This window comes from Gopherus flavomarginatus, chromosome 6 (genome assembly GCF_025201925.1).
Source record: "Gopherus flavomarginatus isolate rGopFla2 chromosome 6, rGopFla2.mat.asm, whole genome shotgun sequence".
In the NCBI taxonomy this organism is placed as follows: domain Eukaryota; kingdom Metazoa; phylum Chordata; order Testudines; family Testudinidae; genus Gopherus; species Gopherus flavomarginatus.
Window position 1 is genome coordinate 68,112,405 of NC_066622.1, and position 19,472 is coordinate 68,131,876.

The 19,472-nt window shown below is 44.3% G+C and overlaps 1 protein-coding gene across 3 annotated transcripts in view; it reads left to right on the forward strand.

Moving 5' to 3' along the window:
* The window catches only part of PIK3AP1 (phosphoinositide-3-kinase adaptor protein 1), a 78,962-nt gene that overhangs the window by 38,893 nt on the left and 20,597 nt on the right, over positions 1-19,472 (forward strand). For all 3 annotated transcript variants that reach the window (XM_050960105.1, XM_050960107.1, XM_050960108.1), the window contains 5 exons: positions 1,925-2,069; positions 6,382-6,524; positions 7,270-7,402; positions 9,594-9,790; positions 11,751-11,940. In XM_050960105.1, coding sequence (XP_050816062.1) covers positions 1,925-2,069; positions 6,382-6,524; positions 7,270-7,402; positions 9,594-9,790; positions 11,751-11,940 — 808 coding nt within the window. The remainder of the gene's footprint in view (positions 1-1,924; positions 2,070-6,381; positions 6,525-7,269; positions 7,403-9,593; positions 9,791-11,750; positions 11,941-19,472) is intronic.

A 19,472-nucleotide genomic window follows, 5' to 3' on the forward strand; every position in this document is an offset into this window, starting at 1 on the left:
GGTAGGCTCTCTCTGTCATCTTTGGTACCTAGAAATGGCTGAATGCTCTGCTTTTAATAGGCTCTATCCCACTGGCATGGTTGAGAGATCCTGGTCTACTGCATAAGAGACTGTGAGCATGAAAAGACCTACAGGATACTGGTAGATTACAATCACTGTAGTAGATGACCTGTTAGTGTAACAAAACAGTTAAGTAATTACATTTAAGGTACTGGTGATCTTTAAAGCCTTGGCTAGGTGAGAAAAGAGTAACACTATCTTTACTTCATAGCATATAAGATGTTAGATGTGAGAAAAGAGTAACACTATCTTTACTTCATAGCATATAAGATGTTAGATGCCCATACCCTGTGTTGGCAGACTAAGATTGGCTGGGAGTCTTATTAGTCCCTAGGATAATATTCTCCAGGGTTGGCAGTAAGATCCTTCACCTGAGAGTCTGGGCCAGGAATTCACTCCCCTTCACAGTTCAGCAGAGCCAAAGCTGAGTGAGAGTTACAGCATGATGTAAGAGAGAGTGATTTTTGGTTTAACTTCCCCTCTCAGAGTTCATAGTTCTGTGGCACTGAAATACTTTGGATTACAAATAGAGCTTTTGCTGGACAGGTGCTGTACAAATAGATATAAGAAGTAACCAATAATCTGAGGAAGTCATAATACGTCTTTTGGAGCTGAAAAGGAAATGTATATTTGTTCCAATTTGCTTTCTTTGATCCTCTCCTGAGCATGAGCAATAACATCGTGATGGCTGTGCTGTTTGGAGTAATAGCAGGAAAAACTCACTTTCCGGGTAAGAAGCTATGAAGCTGAAACTGTACAAGCAAGTAGCAGAGATCCCAGCTCTGTCCACAAACTCCATCTGCAAAACTCCTCTGTTTGTGCTGGTGTATGCTCATAACAAGAGATCTTGCTGGTTATACCTGGAGCAGAGGATGCTGTTGACAGAGTTATAATCTGTGCAAGGCTATGATGGAATTGAGAAGCATCACATTCATGAGCAGTAAAACTAGGCATTCTGGGCACTGCCTCATCTGTGCAACACAAAGGAATTACATATAACTTAGAGTGCAGAAGCAGCTGGGACTGGGTCCCTGTTGTGCCAGGTGCTGCTCCAACACGCAAAATGTAGCCCCTTCCCCCGAGAGTTAACCAGTTTCTGATGTCTACGCTACAGACCTTACAGCTGCACAGTGGTACCAGTGCGGGAGAGAGCTCTCCTGCCAGCATAATTAAACTACCCCCAACAAGCAGTGGCAGTAGCTATGTCAGCGGGATAGCACTGTCGTCATCCCTGTTTTTGATGAAACTTTTGTCAGTCAGGGGTGTGTGGTTTTTCACACCTCTGACCAACAGAAGTTTTACTGACAAAAGTGCTAGTGTAGACAAAGCCTTAGAAGTTGTGGATTATAGATCACGATGTAGACAGGGTCCAATATTTGTTTTAGGACTTGTCCTTCACATGCTCTTGAGCCTAAGGGAGCCATTTATGATGCTAATGAAACCGATATAGTGTGCTCATGATATTTCATTTCCTGGCTAGTGGGCGCCACAAGCACCGATTTCATATTTTCACCATATAAATGGCGCCCCGAGGCATTAAAACCTGTCACCTAAACACAGATGCAAGCACCAGGATATCTGGCAGTTTTACAGCCTGCCCCATACCACTGTCTTCAGCTTTATTCAGCCATCCACAGAACCCAGATACAGAGCTCTGTGTGTGATGCTGAAATCTGACATGGAAGAAGTTTCTAAGCAATCACTTGTAGTGGGTTACTTTTTCCAAGTGGAGTTTAGAAACCCTGAAAAGGTGTCCCCAAGGCTCTGAGCTGAATTCAGCAGGGGGGAGAGCAGCGTGGGGGTTGCAGTGAAGAACGGCTCCAGGATATTGTGAACCTACATGTTGTGATGCCTTTACTCCTAGGTGCAGACAACACTTTATATTATCATGAAATGTAAACTGGATTGTCAAGTGAGAATAGAAGTTGAATTCTTTCCGGTGAATGCCCAATCTGTGCGTGTGCCAGCCAAGATGGAAAATGAATACACTGTCTCCGTACAGGCTCCTGGTAGGTAGAACTTCTCCCTCTGGGAATTAAACTGTTGCAGATGGGAACAATCTAGAGGCTGGAACACAAAAAGCTAGAGGCAGGGAAATCACAAACTTCTACTTCCTCCCAGCTCTGCGTCTGAGGCCTGGGCTACACTAGCAGGGGGGTTCAAACTAAGATATGCAACTTCAGCTACACAAATAGCGTAGCTGAAGTCGAAGTATCTTAGTTCAATTCACGTGGCCGTCCTCACGACAGCAAGTCGATTGCTGTGGCTCCCCCGTCGACTCCGCTTACTCCTCCTGCCGAGGTGGAGTACTGGTGTCAATTAGCGGATCAATTTATCGTGTCCAGACGAGATGCGATAAATCGATCCTCAATACATTGAACACTACCCGCCGATCCGGCAGGTAGCATAGACGTACCCTTAGTGTGGGATTGTCCCCTGTGCGTTTGTGTCCCCAGTCAGTAAGGTCAGGATTGTAATGCTTGCCCTCCTCATCGGACTTTTTGAAGAACAGTTATCGCTTGTGCAGCAGTTGGAAGCTGAATGAATCCATAGAAGTGCAAAATATTATCACTGCCATCAAGGCATCAGAAAAAGATTGACGCCAGAAATGACGTTCTTTGTATGGAATGGCTTCAAAGGACGCAGCTGGGTAGTACAGGCACAAAATATAACTGCTAGGAAAGTTTGACATTTAAGCAGTTTTTTTAGCACTCTTTATGTTGGGAATTTAAATATCCCTCAAAAAGGTAAAAAACACAAATGCAACAGTGCTTGCCTAATTCATGGGAATCCATGGGACACTGGTATCAGAAGTGAAACTTGCTGGGTGAAAAATGAGATCCACTTCAATTTAGGCTTAAACAGTTTTTTTTAGCCTTGATTATGTATGTTTTAAGACAATGCTATTGTCACCTAGGAATTACATATACACACAAAAACAGATAAGGCAAGAAAATAAATGATAAAGTTACCTTCCTTGAGGCCAGAGTGATTCTTAAAATCTCTGGTCTCTACTATGTTCAACTCTTCTTCCCCTGTGTCTTCTCCACTTTCTTATTGTCAGTCTCTATCTTTTATTCCCTGTTCCTTAATTTTGTGCAGGCTCAGTTTACCAAATTACCTAATCTATGTCCTTATCTAGTCTAAACCACTAATTTATCATATGTAAATCACAATAACTAACCTCAAATATTACATTCATGCTTATCCTGCTAAAACTTACTATTTTCTGTCTGGTTTCCAACACATCTATTCTCTGCTTTCAACCCCATTGACTCCATCCAGTCATTCTTCTCTTACAGTAGTTGTTTATTCTTCTTTCTGGTATGATTTTGTGGCCCTGGGTTTTTACACATTAGCTTGTCTTGCTGGGAGGGAGAGGGGGTGCACCGGATTTACTCCAAAGCTACCAGCTCCCTCTTCTTCACCTTCCTGTCTGCATAGGCCAATAATTTTACTGATAAGATAAGCAAACCGCTTTTCTTATCAGCACAATCTGAACTGCTATGTCCCTCGAAACACATACAAAAAGCAAACAGATCTTTCTATTTCCTAACAGTAATATATACAATCATTATTTAATATCTATTTGTGGTACATAATTCATTACACAAGTCTCTAACAAACTGATTAGTGTAGCTTGCTCTTTAATTCATGCAAACCCATTTATTTGCTCTGGGTTTGTAAAACAACCAGATTGAAAATTACGAACCTAAACTTAGATTTTTGGCCCAAAGTTTAGCAGTGGGGTTTCTGAGGTGTCTTACACATTTGTGGTAGCTTCCCGATAGAGTTAGTTAATCCACATCCATTTAGATTTCTTGAGTCAAGTGGCTCTGCTGCTTCATTTGAGAAAAGGTCATAATTAGAACTGGGCAACATTTTTCATCTGAAAGTTTTTTCAGCACAAAATGCAAATTCATGTTGACCAAAACATTTTGTGAATTCATGTCAAAGTCATGAATGGTTTCGGTTGAAAAATAAAAATCTTAATTTCCCCCCCCCAAAATGTCAAAACAAAATGTTTTGATTGTTCAATTTGAAATGATTTTTCATTAAGAAAGTTCCTTCAATTTTATTTAAAAACCTCAAATGAAACAACTTTTTTTCCAACTTTTTGGTTTTCTGAAAAAATGTTAGTTTTGACTAGAAACAAAATCTTTTTTTCCTGGAACAAACAGCAAATCAAAAAATCATTATTTGCACATAAGGTCCTAACGTGACAGTCTGAGGAATAGAGGGCCAAATCATTACACCTCTTCAGCCTCCCTGAAGTCAGTGGGTAGAATGAGGAGAACTTGGCCAAGCAAACAGTTAAGGTAGTGTGTCTAAAACAAGACTGTTAATGTAAATACTAAGGCTGTCAAGCCATTAAAAAAATTAATCACGATTAATCACGCAATTAATCCCACTGTTAAATAACAATAGAATACTATTTAAATATTTTGGGATGTTTTCTACATTTTCAAAAATATTGATTTCAATTACAACACAATACAAAATGTACAGTGCTCACTTTATAGTTATTTTTATTACAAATATTTGCACTGTAAAAAACAAAAGAAATAGTATTTTTCAGTTCACCTAATACGAGTACTGTAGTGCAATCTCTTTATCATGAAAGTTGAACTTACAAATGTAGAATTATGTACAAAAAAAACTGCATTCAAAAATAAAACAATGTAAAATTTTAGATTCTGCAAGTCCACTTCTTGTTCAGCCAATCGCTCAGACAAACAAGTTTATTTACATTTCCAGGAGATAGTGCTGACCATTTCTTGTTCACAGTGTCACCTGAAAGTGAGAACAGGTGTTCTCATGGCACTGTTGTAGCTGGCATTGCAAGATATTTACATGCCAGATATGGTAAAGATTCCTATGTCCCTTCATGCTTCAACCACCATTCCAGAGGTCATTGTCCATGCCAATGACAGGTTCTGCTCGATAACAATCCAAAGCAGTGCAGACTGTTCATTTTCATCATCTGAGTCAGATGCCACAAGCAGAAGGTTGATTTTCTTTTTTGGTGGTTCGGGTTCTGTAGTTTCCGCATTGGAGTGTTTCTGTTTTAAGACTTCTGAAAGCATGCTCCCCACCTTGTCCACTCAGATTTTGGAAGGCACTTCAGATTCTTAAACCTTGGGTCAAGTGCTGTAGCTATCTTTAGAAATCTCACATTGGTACTCTCTTTGCATTTCGTGAAATCTGCAGTGAAAGTGTTCTGAAAAAGAACAACATGTGCTGGGTCATCATCCAAGATGGCTACGACAAGAAATATATGGTGGAATGTGGGTAAAGCAGAGCAGGGGACAATCAATTCTCCGCCAAGGAGTTGGGTCACAAATTTAATTAATGCATTGTTTTTTTAACGAGCGTCATCATCATGGACACATGTTCTTTGGAATGGTGGCCGAAGCATAAAGGAGCATACAAATGTTTAGCATATCTGGCACATAAATACCTTGCAATGCCAGCTACAAAAGTGCCATGCAAATGCCTGGTCTCATTTTCTGGTGACACTGTAAATAAAAAGAGGTCAGCATTATCTCCTGCAAATGTAAACAAACTTATTTGTCTGAGCGATTGGCTGAACAAGAAGTAGGACTGAGTGGACTTGTAGGCTCTGAAGTTTTATATTGTTTTGTTTTTGAGTGCAGTTATGTAACAAAAAAAACCCCACACTTGTAAGTTGCACTTTCACGACAAAAAGATTGCACTACAGTACTTATATGAGGTGAACTGAAAATTACTATTTCTTTTATTTATCATTTTTACAGTGCAAATATTTGTAATAAAAAATAATATACACTTTGATTTCAATTACAGTACAGAATACAACATATATGAAAATGTAGAAAAAACATCCAAAGTATTAAATAAATTTCAATTGGTATTCTATTGTTTAACAATGTGATTTAAACTGTGATAGCTCAGTGGTTTAAGCACTGGCCTGCTAAACCGAGGGTTGTGAGTTCAATCCTTGAGGGGGCCACTTAGGGATCTGAGGCAAAATCAGTATTTGGTCCTGCTAGTGAAGGCAGGGGGCTGGACTCAATGACCTTTCAGGGTCCCGTCCAGCTCTATGAGATAGATAGGAATTAAAGATTAATCTTTAATTAAAGATTATGTCATGTGATGAAATCTCCAGGAATACATCCAACCAAAATTGACAACCCTACTGACACATGCCAGATTCACCCACAAATTGAAAAGCTTATGCTGATGGAGTGGCATGAAACCCCTCCTAATGTCAGTGCTTCTTCTGGGTGCTCACGCTCATTGCCCGTTTTTACTGGGGATTGTTTTCCTTTCCTTTGAAAGACTTAACATCTGGAGCAGCATCTCTGCGGATATATTCAGGTGACTTGATGGTGGGGGAAGCGAACATCAGCTATTACAGTGACATGGAAGAGATTGGCAACTTGTTGGCTAATGCAGCTAATCCAGTGGAGTTCATGTGCCAGGTAATGACAATGGACAAAAGGCAACGTTTGAAATCAGCTCTTTCTCGGCAGGATGTGAGCAAACAAGATTTGCAAAGCGCTTGGAAGGAAAGAGCTTGCTGGAAGGATAGAAATGTGATCTCATTGTTTTATCGCAGTCAATATTAATTAGGCCTAATGTTTCCCATCTGCAGAAAGCAGAGTGTGCTCTCTCCCTTTGAGGAGCTATGGTAACTCTTAAATCTATTGGCAGCTCAAGGAAAATGCAATAATTTAACCCCCCAGTTTAGACTTTGCTAACTTGAGAAACTGGATTTTACAGAACCTGGAATAAGTCTTCAAGAAATAACAAATCATTTGGAAAGCCAAACATAAAAGCCTTGTGCAACATGTGAAACTGACCAGGCTAGTTGAGCATATCACAAAAAGTAAAGTAACTCCTTCATTTTTCACTTCTGTTTCAGGAAACGACTTACCGTAATTTTTGCATTCCAGACTCACTCACTGTGCTTTCCAATCTGCATACTCAGTCACTGAGAATAGTAGCAACTGATCATGTAACTAAATACAGTATCATGAATATGTATCAGGAAGCAGCTAAAATTGCACGTACAACCTTAACTTTGGCCCTTCTGGTCTTTGAGTGTTTAGCATTCTCTTCTTTTGACTTTGTCTTTTGTTTTTAACTTACTTTATACATCCAAACTGAGCTGAATGCCTGGCCTGAAAATGCCCACAAGATAAATTACTTTTCACTTCTGTTCAGGCCTTTAAAATAGTACCATATAACATAGAAGCTCTGGACAAACTGTTGACCGAGTCATTGAAGAACAACATTCCTGCAAGTGGCTTGCACCTGTTTGGAATCAACCAGCTGGAGGAAGAAGATATGACAACCAGTAAGTCTTTAAAAAATGTCCTTGTTACAACTCTCTGCCTGTAATCAATGGCTGTAAACTGAGTCGCCTGCAGCACCATGTAAAATGGAACTACAGGATTTTAACACACAAAGAATGGAGGAAAGAACCATTATCTTGGCAGGCCTGGGGCAGGGTGGACAATAATCTACGGCAAGATTTTCAAAAGTGCCTAGTGATGTTGGGCACCCAACGTGGGCTATCTTTAAAAGAAAATTGAGCCCCTGCTCTCTGAAAATGAGCTCCCTTTCAAGGTGTTAAACTGGGTGCTGTTGTAGTAATTTAGATGGAATAAAGGGGCCCAAAGAGACAAAGGCATTAACATAACCTTGTCACTGTCCAACATTAAACAAGGTTTGGGATTTGGTATCTAGAGACCTCAGCAATGCAAAAAACAAACAAACAAAGAAACCCATTAAACTCTTTATTGAAAGATACAGAAAAGAAGGAAAAACAGTTAATAGCATTTGAAATGTAGGGTATTAAATACAGTTTTCATTTTAACAACATCCCTTGTTCTCTTTCCTTTAGCTGGAGAGAGTTTTTAGAATTTTAGAAGGATCCCAGTAGATGTTGGAGGTGGCAGCCATGATGGTGAAACTTGCGCCAGTAGCCAATTTTTCTCCCCAAAGTTTCTTAATGACCCCAGAAGGGAGTGCCGGGTGCAATAGCCCATCCCCTCATTATTTTCTCCCTCAGCTGGGCCTAATATCCAACATACCCATTTTGGTTTAGTCATTTTTCGTCCTCAGTCCCTCTTGTTCACCAGGCATGTTCTTAACACAGTCCTTGAATTGTATCAGGAGGCCTTTATATTTGGACTAGTTCAGTATTCTGTCTCCTTTTTGTACCTTTTCCCATCAACATTGGTTATTCTATTGTGACAGTTTATGCACTTTCACTTCCTTGTTCCCGTTGAGCTCACAATTAGAATAAATTGGGAGGCCCAGGGCCTGAAATCACTTGTCACTCCTGAAAGTCTTGGCCAACTTTTTTTGTAAAAGTAATGAGTGCAGTGAAGACCACCTTGACTACGTGCCTTAGGACCTGCCTGGGCAGCGCTTACAGCCTCAGCAGTGAGACACAGCAATGTCTCTGAAAACAGGCCCAGTTTGGTAGTGGGAGATTTGATTTTAAATGCCTGGATCAGAGCAGCCTTTCCAGGTGCGGTACCTTGTTGTTGTGGTCAGAGTGCTGCTGAATTCCCCGGGATTAGCACATGGCTTTTGGGATCTTGGCCAGCACCCCAGGACCCCTTTCTTCGCAGTATTTTCCCCTATCCCTCTTCTGTATTGCCTGCCTCTGTGTTTAATCTCCTGATCCTCACTTTGCTGACACCCAGCTGGGGTTGGCTGAACAGTGCTGCTCCTTGAATATCCAGAAAGAGCCCCAGTAAACCAGGCAGCTCCCTTTTCCCCCATGCCAGATGGAGCCCTCCTCAGCCTCTGTCCTGGGCAGTGCCTGACATGGGCTGTGCACATCTGCTTCACCACTATTCATGAGCAAAGCATGCTCCTTGGCATGGAACCAGCACATGCACGGGCACTCTGGGAGGCGAGTTTACAAACTTTGTTCAGGCTGAAATTAGCCATGTGCTTCTTCACCATGACGTAATGCATCTGCTGCTGTTAGTGAGAATGCACCTTGTTCGTTGCTAACTCTGCCATCTAGTTTCTTGAGGGTTCACTATCCCGCCCCCAACACCTGATGTGCTCCCCTACCTCATGTTGTTGATGCATTCACCAGAGAACAGCTTTTCCATTTTCACTGTCTTCTCCCTGCCCTTCCAGCTGGGGCCAAATGCAGTGCCAGTGGTGCCCCAGTGTGCCAGGTAGGTGTGCCCTCCTGCAGCATTTTTCATGAGAGGATCTAAGTGTCTTTGAAGCTGAGATTTTCATGACTAAGTTGCAGCTTTGAAATGCCTTAAGGGATTTGGATGCCAAACTCCCAGGAAAACCAATGGGAACTGGGCATCCGAATGTCCTAGATAGCTCTGGCTGGCTCAGCTCTACAAGCTAAGCTCCGCTCCATTCTGACATGGTGGAGCTCTTCCAGGGCTATTTAATGTGCTGCTTTTGTGTGCCTCCCCCTTTACTAGCCACTGCATTCATCACCCACCGGGTGCATTGATGCCAGAGAAGAGCTTGATTTTTAAAAGCCTTTGTTCTCTCAGATCAGAGGGACGAAGAGCTGCCAACGCTACTTCACTTCGCTGCAAAATATGGTCTGAAGAACCTTACAGCGCTGCTGCTTACTTGCCCAGGAGCCCTGCAAGCCTACAGCGTAGCCAACAAGTATGGGTACTACCCAAACAACATTGCCGAAATCCATGGCTTTAAGGACCTGCGGCAGTTCATTGACGAATATGTGGTAAGAGGGGGCATGCACTTTGTACAGTGAAAGCTGCCCCAGATTGCTGTCCATCAGGCTGGTAACCTGTCACTGAGGACGGTGCTGTGCACTGGGATGGCAAGCAGTGGAGAAGGGTGGAGGGGAAGTTGGCATACCATGGCTCCTCTCTGCTGTAAGATGGGGCTGGCAGCTGGGTGCGGCATGGGAGACTGGGGAAGATGGGTAGAGGGCTCTCAGAGAAGAGCAGAAGAGATAGAAACAGAATATGTACTTCTGGTCCCCTTCACTCACAACCCTCGGGACCAGCGTGCTGCTACCGATGCGTCCGTGGCATCCGATCCCTGGTGTAAAGCCCCTGAGATAAACCCTAATGCTGCCAAAGCTGCAGCCCCTCCATCCTGTTCTGTCCAGAGAAGGGCCATGGCACTGACTCAGAGTGTTCTGGGACATTGGGGCCCCAGAACTCTCTCTGGTTGCCTGCACTTCAAAGTCTTTGCACGGTTGTCACTTCAAAGCAGCAGGAAAAGGAGCTGAGGGGAAGTGCTCTGAAAGTAGCAAGCACTTTGCAAGCACAAGGGTGATGCCTTGGGTTTAGATCTCTGTGCAGAAGGTCTTGCACTTGTTAGCTTGGGGGTTACATGGTCAAAAGTGGAGGTACTTAATGAGACAATGGACGGGGACGTTGGCCCTGCCCAGTAGGAGTGAAGCCCTGTTTTGAAGACTTGGGTGCTGCTTAGGTCTTGTGATGGTTTTCTGCACAAAGGCAAGTGACAGACTAAAATGGACTGTGCAGGCTTCTGATGGGAAGCTACTAGCTAGGTTGTGTGGCCTTGCTCCGAAATCAGTGGGGTTACAAGGCTGTGAATCATCTCTCTTAAATTAAAACCTGTGTACTTCCAGGAGAAGTGCAGGAGGCTGAGAAAATCCAGCTGCCTCCAGCCCTATTCTTTGGTCAATACACCACGAGCATCACAGGCCTGGCCTGTGCTAGCTGTTTCTCTCACGCTTGTTGTGGTGAGAGAGCTAGTCAGGCTTGAAATAGCAGCCCCAATGCGCTATCCCCCATGTCTTGTTTACTGTAAGCACAAGTCAGTGGTCTGCGTTAGTGCAGCCACTGGTGGGGGCGAGAGCTAGAGATGCTAACAACTAAAAAGGCACTATAGCAATAGCTAGAGGAGGCGAGGTGAGACGGCTCCTTCCAGCTGTATGGCAGAGAGCTAGTGGCTGGGCCTGGAGCATAGTCAGTGCTGGGTTTTGGGGAGAGCAGCTTGGGAAGCGTTCTGCCTTACCAGCACAGGCCTTGTAAAGTTAGTGCTGCTCTCTAGCGCAGCAGCTGCACAAAGAATTCCATTGCCCTGAGAAATGAAAGTTGCTGGTATTACACGAGCGATGATCAGCTGTGAGGTTTCCTGTTGGTCTCTCGGAGGAGGCGAGCTGTGCACTTCCAGAACACATAACTTCATGTTCTAGTACAGCTGTCAAAAAAAGAGGAAATCCAGAGTGAAGCAGGGAGTGGCCCTTTCTCACAGTGCTTGGGGTGTAAGGAACTGTTTCTTCGACCCACATCTCCAGCTAAAGCCTCCAACGGCAGCTTTTGTTGAGCCATCACCACTTTAGATATGGGTTTACACTGGAAGGCTCTTTCCATAACAAGTGCGTGGCAGATTTATCCTGATATTGGCATTGATTTTCCAGAAGGGGAGACCTGCAGATGCAGTTGTGGGCTCGGAGGATGGATGTGCTGGTGAAAAATACCAGACTGATGTCCCTGGAGACTTACGTCCTCTGCTTGCTTATAGCATGGGCAGCAATTAAATCTCCTAACTCTGGACACGGGATGGAGGCAACTTTTAAAAACATTTTGCACATCACTCCGTAAATCTGAACATGCTAATACACTACACTTCACACAACAAGAGCAGCTTTATTTCTCAGATGCTCTCTTTACTGATTCTTTTGCTTACACTCCCTTCTCCAGGAAACTGCTGATATGCTGAAGAGTCACATTAAGGAGGAGCTGATGCAGGGTGAGGAAGATGATTCTGTTTATGAGTCCATGGCTCACCTCTCCACCGACCTGCTGATGAAATGCTCCCTGAATCCTGGCTGTGATGATGAGCTCTATGAATCCATGGCCAACTTTGCCCCTGATGCCACAGATGATCTGTGTATGTATAGACGTTAAGTTGTGTGGAGTGTTGCAGGCCTTGGCTTAACAAAATAAGAGATTTAGTTTGACGAGTGTTTACACACAGCAGTTCCCTGACTGCATTTATAATGTGTTTTGATTGTAACATTTCTGCTCTGTCTGCACCAGCAACACTAAAAGATGGTTGGGCTACTGTTGGCTTTGAGATAACAGGCATAAAAAGAAGTAACACTTTCATCATTAGACTGCAGATCTTACTCTGCATGAAAGGAGTATGTTAAAAAAAAAAGGCACCTCCTGTACGGTAGGACAAGGACAAGGAACTACAATCTGATGTAGAAGCTGAGAAGCCAATGTAGTGACTTGAGGGGAGGCGGGACAAATTAAAAAGTGTGGGTTGCTACTGTTTAACTGCTTATGAGAAAATCAGCTGTCAGTGGAGGGGAGGATATTGACACTTAAACAAATTCACTGCTTTAGAGGAGACTTCTCCTACTGAAACACTTCTGCGTATAGACAATATATCTTGGATTGCTCCCCCCTCCCCATATGAATATGAAGGAAACTATAAAACAAGATCTGTGTTGCTTAGGGGTTCATTTGCCACTGCTGTTTATTCTTCACTTGAATTCATAATCCCGTCTTTGGGATGTCTCATTTGGTTGCTACATTATGTTGCTACAAAACCAGGTTGTTAGGATTTCAGGTGGAGAATAAGCAGCAGGAGCAATTGAATGCCTCAGCCAGAAAGATCCTATTGTCCCTAGTACTTGAGTGAGGGCTGGGGAGCTGTGGCTAACGTGTGCTGTTTCAGAAGTAGTCTGCGTAGAATTGGTTTCTAGATGTTGGTTTAGAACATAGAACTATCTATGGAGACTGGGTGGATCCCTGTGTAAGGTATTTAATATGGGCAGGGCAAAAAACTTGGAGGAAAAACTAGTTGAGTTTAGTGGGTTGAAATGCTGAAACTCTACAGAAACGCAGGAGGACTTCCTACATCAAAAGAATGAATGTTTCCTATAACTTACTCTCAGACTTTTGAATCGGAATGTAGAATGCAGCTATGCTCTCAAAATGGCCTCATGAGATTCCGTACTGTGTTCTCTGACTTCAGATCAAATGTGCTCAGCTGATGAGTAAAAGTGGGCTGATTACCAGTCCTGCAAACTTGGGGTCTGAATCAGGCTGCACTTCCTGAACCTCACCAGTAGCAAAGGTTCTGTAGGCCCCAATGTGCTCTCACGACACATGCACAAGGCCAGTGACTTTGGTGGCTTTGCAGAGGTCTGAAAGACTACAACGACGTGATTCTCTTGGTGCACAAAAAGTAACTGAATCCAGCTTACACGCTGCTGTATGGGCTCTGCAGTGCTGGCGGAAGTAAAGAACAAAAAGTTCTGTCACAAATGGGCATCTTGGTTCTGAATTCTCACAAGGAGCAGATCTGAACAAGAGGGTAACATCTTAAAAACTCTGCAGAACAGAGCTGTTTAAATCTGAGGTTTGGTCTGTCTGCATGGCCAAAGAGCCTCTTGCGCTTTCTGTAACCGCGTGTTTGCTCTTGTGTCCAGAGCTGTGCTGTGTTTTCTGTACTCCGCATGGCAATCCCTTTCTACTCCAGGGGCTGGTGGTGGTATAAAGAATAAATCTTTGAAGGCCTTACGGAGTCTTTACCTGGGAAAATTCTTAGGCCTAAATAGTTTTCGCCCCTATGTAACTGTATTGGTGTAGAGACAGATACAGCTCAACTGGTGGGGTAACTTAGTGTTGATGGTGTTATTTCAGCATACAGGTGTTTGACTGGTGTCTGAAATAAGCTGTACTGATATCAAGACAAGCCCTTACTGAAAGTGGTGGGAGTGTTGCCTGAGTTAGGACTGACTTAATGATTATAGACTTCAAGATTTGGCACCTAGTTAAAGCTCTGTGGAAATGAAAGACTACACACAAAAGTGAACCATGATGTTTGTTCAAGCAGCAAAGAGTCCTGTGGCACCTTATAGACTAACAGACGTTTTGGAGCATGAGCTTTTGTGGGTGAATACCCACTTCGTCAGATGCATGTAGTGGAAATTTCCAGGGGCAGGTATAAATATGCAGGCAAGCTAGAGATAATGAGGTAGTTCAATCAGGGAGGATGAGGCCCTGTTCTAGCAGTTGAGGTGTGAAAACCAAGGGAGGAGAAACTGGTTTTGTAGTTGGCAAGCCATTCCCAGTCTCTGTTTAATCCTGAGCTGATGGTGTCAAATTTGCAGATGAACTAAAGCTCAGCAGTTTCTCTTTGAAGTCTGGTCCTCAAGTTTTTTTGCTGCAGGATGGCCACCTTAAGGTCTGCTATAGTGTGGCCAGGGAGGTTGATGTTTGTTGACACCTTTCCTCCAGGTTGGAACTGATTTCTAGTATTTCCAATGGCTTCTCTGAACAAGGGACGTATTAAGCTACAACCATATCAGCAACATGCCCACCTGGCAGGATTGGACCACAATTCGTGCCACACACTTTGAGAAATGACCAGAGAAAGCTTGAAACCATCAAGTGGTTACCTAGCTTAATGAGAAGCTATTTGAAATGTAATCAGTTTCTAAGCATTAAAAATAGCTTCAGGTTACACACTGGTACTGAGTCCCCCAGCCAGTCTCTAGTCTTGATCCCTTTAGACTTTTCAATGCTTTTTTCTCTCTCTGTTGGCCTAGGGAAATGGATTCTGTGCAAGGAACACAGAATTTTTACTTTGTGGGTCTGACAGTTTCTCTAACCATTCAGTTCCAGAAAGAGGTGTTACTTGTGCTAGGATTAGGACAGATTCAGACACCAGTGTCATGTCTAAGCTGATAGTGTCCCATGAAGCTCAGTTTTAAGATGGGCCACCCAACCATACAGTTGGGAAAGAACTGTTCCTAAACAGAACTCTGTGTCCCTGGCCCTGTCCAGTGAAGGGTTATTCCCTACAGCCACTTCCCCGGTGTCATTCTAAATGCTCATAACCTACTTCCCTTCACAAACTAGCACACAGCCAAATAGCTCTTACTGTTAAGAATATTTTTGATATTGAGCCTAAATTGTTGTCCTCTGGTTAATTTCATCCCATTAATTGTAGGAATTCCCCCTTCAGTAGAATTGTCCCTCTGATTACACCTTACATTTGACCTTACAAGTATTTGAAACTTCCAGGTATAAGGAAATTGCAGCAGGCTTGTGTGGGTTGCAGGTAGCTGTTACAAACAGCAGCTGAGAGGTATGACAGGGAAGTTATCTTTTTCACCTCACTTCTGCATTGTGGACAAAGGGACCATTTTGTCTTAACCACTGTGAACTCTTTTCCTCCACCAACCTCCCCTGCTCAGTTCCAAACTCTGGATTTAGGAAATGTGGCCTTTTGAATGAGTCTGTATGCCAGAGCTGTTTTCCCGACTTCCACCTCCTAATGCTTGGGGGTTGACTAATCTTTAACTAGTGGGTTCTTTTTGATCTAAGTGCAGGGCAAACTTCCGTGCCTGGAATTGAAGGTGCTTTTCCTAAGAAGATGCCAGAGGGTAGGGTCTGATGTGCCTGATTAGTGAGGGCGTGTAGTGAAGCGTGCTGGAGGGAACAATGGAACAGTCTCCTTAAAGCGTGGAGCAGAACACATCCTATCATGCGGTGAAATACCAGACAGTGTCAAGGAACTGGCCAAAGTCCCCGTGACTGTAGATTGCCACTGTTCCCATCTCTTTCTTACACTGCAGAAGGCTCCATGTATTAAGGCCTTAGCACATGCAGCTCAGTGATGATCAACTGGAGCGTGAAGGTGCAGATTTGTTATGTTTTATCCAATCTCTGAACCAATAAGGAGACCAATGATATACTTATAGGAGGAAACTATGGGGAACTTCTGCCCTCCTCCAAGGCTATATGTTTCTTGACTCTGTTCCCAGCCAGGGGAAGGCATTTCCTTCCTCGACTAGATAGTTCTGTGACTCACATTTTGACTTGCTAATTATGAGAGTTATTTTTGTTTGCAGCCAAGGGTGCTGGAACTAGGAGTGCTGGGGGTGTGGGAGCACCCCCTGGCTTAAAGTGGTTTCCATCATAAACAGAGTTTACAGTTTGGTTCAATAGCTTTCAGTTCCCCCCCTATACAAATTGTTTTAGCACTACTGTCTGCAGCCATAAAGCCCTGTAAATTGGTGGACTCACCCCTGCGGCACCTCCTGCTGGTCACTTTAGGAATTAGCTCAGGTTCCAGTGGAGCACCCTCTGCAGGCCAGTGATCCACCTTGTTTCCTGCTACAGGCCCCATGTCCCTCCCTGGACCCCGATGCCCCTTTTACATGGAGTTCTGCCCCCTGGCAGCAACCCCTTTTCCTTAGGGGTTTCCTCTCCCTGGGAACCCCCCACCCTCTATCCCCACTTTGCTTCAGTGTAGGCTACTGCCAGTCATTGTCTAGCCCCATGCCCTGGGGCAGACTGCAGTATCAGCCACTCATCATCAGCAAAAAGATTTGGACCTGCTGCCTTGGCCTACCCCTGGGTTGCACCCTACAACCCCAGTACCTCCTAGCCTAATCCTAGGCCACAGCCTGGGGCTTTCCAGGCAGGAGCTCCCCAGCTCCACTGCCTTTCGCCAGCCCTGCTCCACACTAGGTACCTTGTCTGGTTTTCTGCAACCAGGCCCTTCTCTCTCTGAACGCAGAGAGAGGAAGACTATCTGTCCTTGGCTTCCCTAGCCTTCCTATTAGGCCCTGTCGCTCAGTCTGGGGTGTGGCCCCCAGCTGTAGCCACTTCCCCAATCAGCCCAGCCTAAAAGGGCTGCTTTCTCCAGCCCCAGCCCCTTTCCCGGGCTGTTTTTAACTCCTTCAGGGCAGGAGCAGAGATCCACTCTGCTACAAGCCCCCTTTTGCCCCTCCAGCAATTACTCAAATAACACTCTGCCCCTCTCTAGGGCCTGGCATCCACTGACTTCAGTGCATTTAACAAACTGCAATCTTCCAGCCAGGAGCAGCCAAAGCACCCTAAAAGTGGGGGGACCACAGGTGCCCAAACTGTTGCCCCACCCCCATGTCACCCATCCCTCCAGGGATCCCACCCCTGCCCCACTCCTTTCCCAAGATCCTGCCCCTGCACCGCCTCTCCCCCCAAGGCTCCACCCAGCACTCACTCCTCTCTGCACCATCCTCCTTACGTCCAGTAAAAAGTGAAGAGACCATGACCCCCTGGTTCTCCTTGTTCTGGCACCCCTGCTTCCGGCCACCTGAGGAGCATTAACTCCATTTTAGATGGGGAAATAACCATGTCACTTTCCCTCTGCTGCTGTGCGCATGTGAGCTTGGACAAAGATCTGGGGCACCAGATTGCCTGCCTGATTCCCAGCCCTGTTACCTTAACTGTAGAGCATCCAGGTGCAGGTAGGCAACCTATGGCACGCGCGGCACACAAGCTGATTTTCAGTGGCACTCACACTGCCGGGGTCCTGACCACCAGTCGGGGGGGCTCTGCATTTTAATTTAATTTTAAACGAAGCTTCTTAAACATTTAAAAACCCTTATTTATTTTACATACAACAATTGTTTACTGATATATTATAGAAAGAGACCTTCTAAAAACGTTAAAATGTATTACCGGCATGCGAAACCTTAAATTACAGTGAATAAATGAAGACTCGGCACACCATTTCTGAAAGGTTGCAGACCCCTGCTTTAGAGAGTTAAATAGTTAGTCTCACAAGCCCCCTCTGGAAGGGACACTGCTGGAACAGCAGCTTTTAAACGATTGTGCCGTGAAGTGCAGAACGAGGTTTCAGAACCCCTGAATCCTTACTAAGAGTGGATTTTGTTAGCTGTTCATGTTGTCTTTTCTCATGTTAGTGAGCTGTGTTATTCCCATTCCCCTCCCCCCGCATAGACAAGGATTTTCTAACCTGTGTCTATGGATTGTAGGTAGTGCACAGAACTGCAGCCTTCTTGTCTTCCTCAGGTGAACAAAGGGAATCATGCACAAAATGTAACCGCTTTAAAAATCTGGGGTGGGATTATGGCAAAACACTGAAGTCTTTGTGTTAAGTAATAGAGAACTGACCTCTGAACACAGCTGGCTTTGTGTGTGCTCCATAATAGCTAACCACAACTGTCTTTGAAGACTCAATGGAGAAGGGGGCAGGGGTTTCTTTACATGCTAACATTAAAGGAAGGTGCAGCCACACACTGAGGCAGCCCGTGTGTATTGTTGGTGTCTCTAAGACCAAGGGACAGTGACTGAACTTCCAGAAGGTCCAAGGCTCTACTGGCTGAATGAGAAGCTGTTAACCCACATGAAGTCTCTAGACAGAATAGGAAGGGAAATTGGAGGGCTGTCTTTTATCTTAAATCCTAGGTAGCATGACATCTGAGATTCCAGCATGGCTTCTCCTCTGCCTGCTGCCTTCACACCACAAGATCTTTCATCCTAGGTCCCCGGATTAGCTCAAGCAAACCTGGGGTCACTTGCAAACTATTGCTGGGCACCTGGCTGTGAGGCCCAGACTTTGTGGGTGACTCTTTCCCCCCTAATCCCTGCCCCAGAGTCTCGTTTCTGATGAGGTAGGGGGAATAGATAATCAATCTGGGGGATGTCCAAGACTTCAGCTCGATCTGGGGACATGGGTAGGACATTAATAGGTGTCATCTGTATACAAGGCAGATCTGTGTGCCAGGAGACAGTGATGTGGTAATTGCCTGTCAGGCAAGCCTAAAATCCTGCCTACATCCAGGAGGCTAATCTCTTTCCCGCCGAGTCAGTGTCTGCAGTTCCCTGTGATCTTCCACTAACCTCTTCGCCTACTTCACTGAGTAATGTCACACACTTGATATTTTATTTATACTTCTAGCTCATCCTCCTACAGAGTCAGGTATTTGGGACAGTGCATGAGGATAACCTACCTCTGGTGTTTCGGCCTCTTATTTTTGTCCATTTGGAGTCTGCAGTTCAGCAGTGTCTAATATATAAGCGGCTGTATTTCATACCAATTGGGTATTGTCCTTTGACTCCTGGCAAGTTTCCAGTGTGGCTCCCAGCTGGGCAAAGTTTGGGATCCCTGTTATAGTTTTCACTCTTCTTTGGCAAAACCAGCTTGGCCTTCTCCTGGGAAACGATAAAAAAGAAAACCCCATAAATGGCACACATCCCCTACAGGCAGTTGGTGGGATTAGTGAGTTGTTAACTAATCCTGGCTAATGTTCCGTAAAGCAGATCTGGTCTCTTCCATGGGTCACTCACTAATCAAGTGTAACAGTGATCCCTTCGTATAAGATTTTCTCTGCCTGAAATAGATTGACAACTTGTTGGTTAGATAGATCGATTTTACCCAGAAAAGCAGTAGCCTTATTATGCAGTAGTTATCTCCAGTAGTTGACACTACGTGGTGAAAAGATTTGGCTACGTAATAGAAAATTCCCCAACTTCCTGTTACTGTTCTGGTCTAATGATTCTGCAGAGCACTGAAAAAAAAGGGGAACATGAGACTGTCTCTTTGTTTTCTATGCAGAGAAGGAAAGGAATTTTGCACTCCCAACACTGTCTGCTCCACTCCGAAATCCA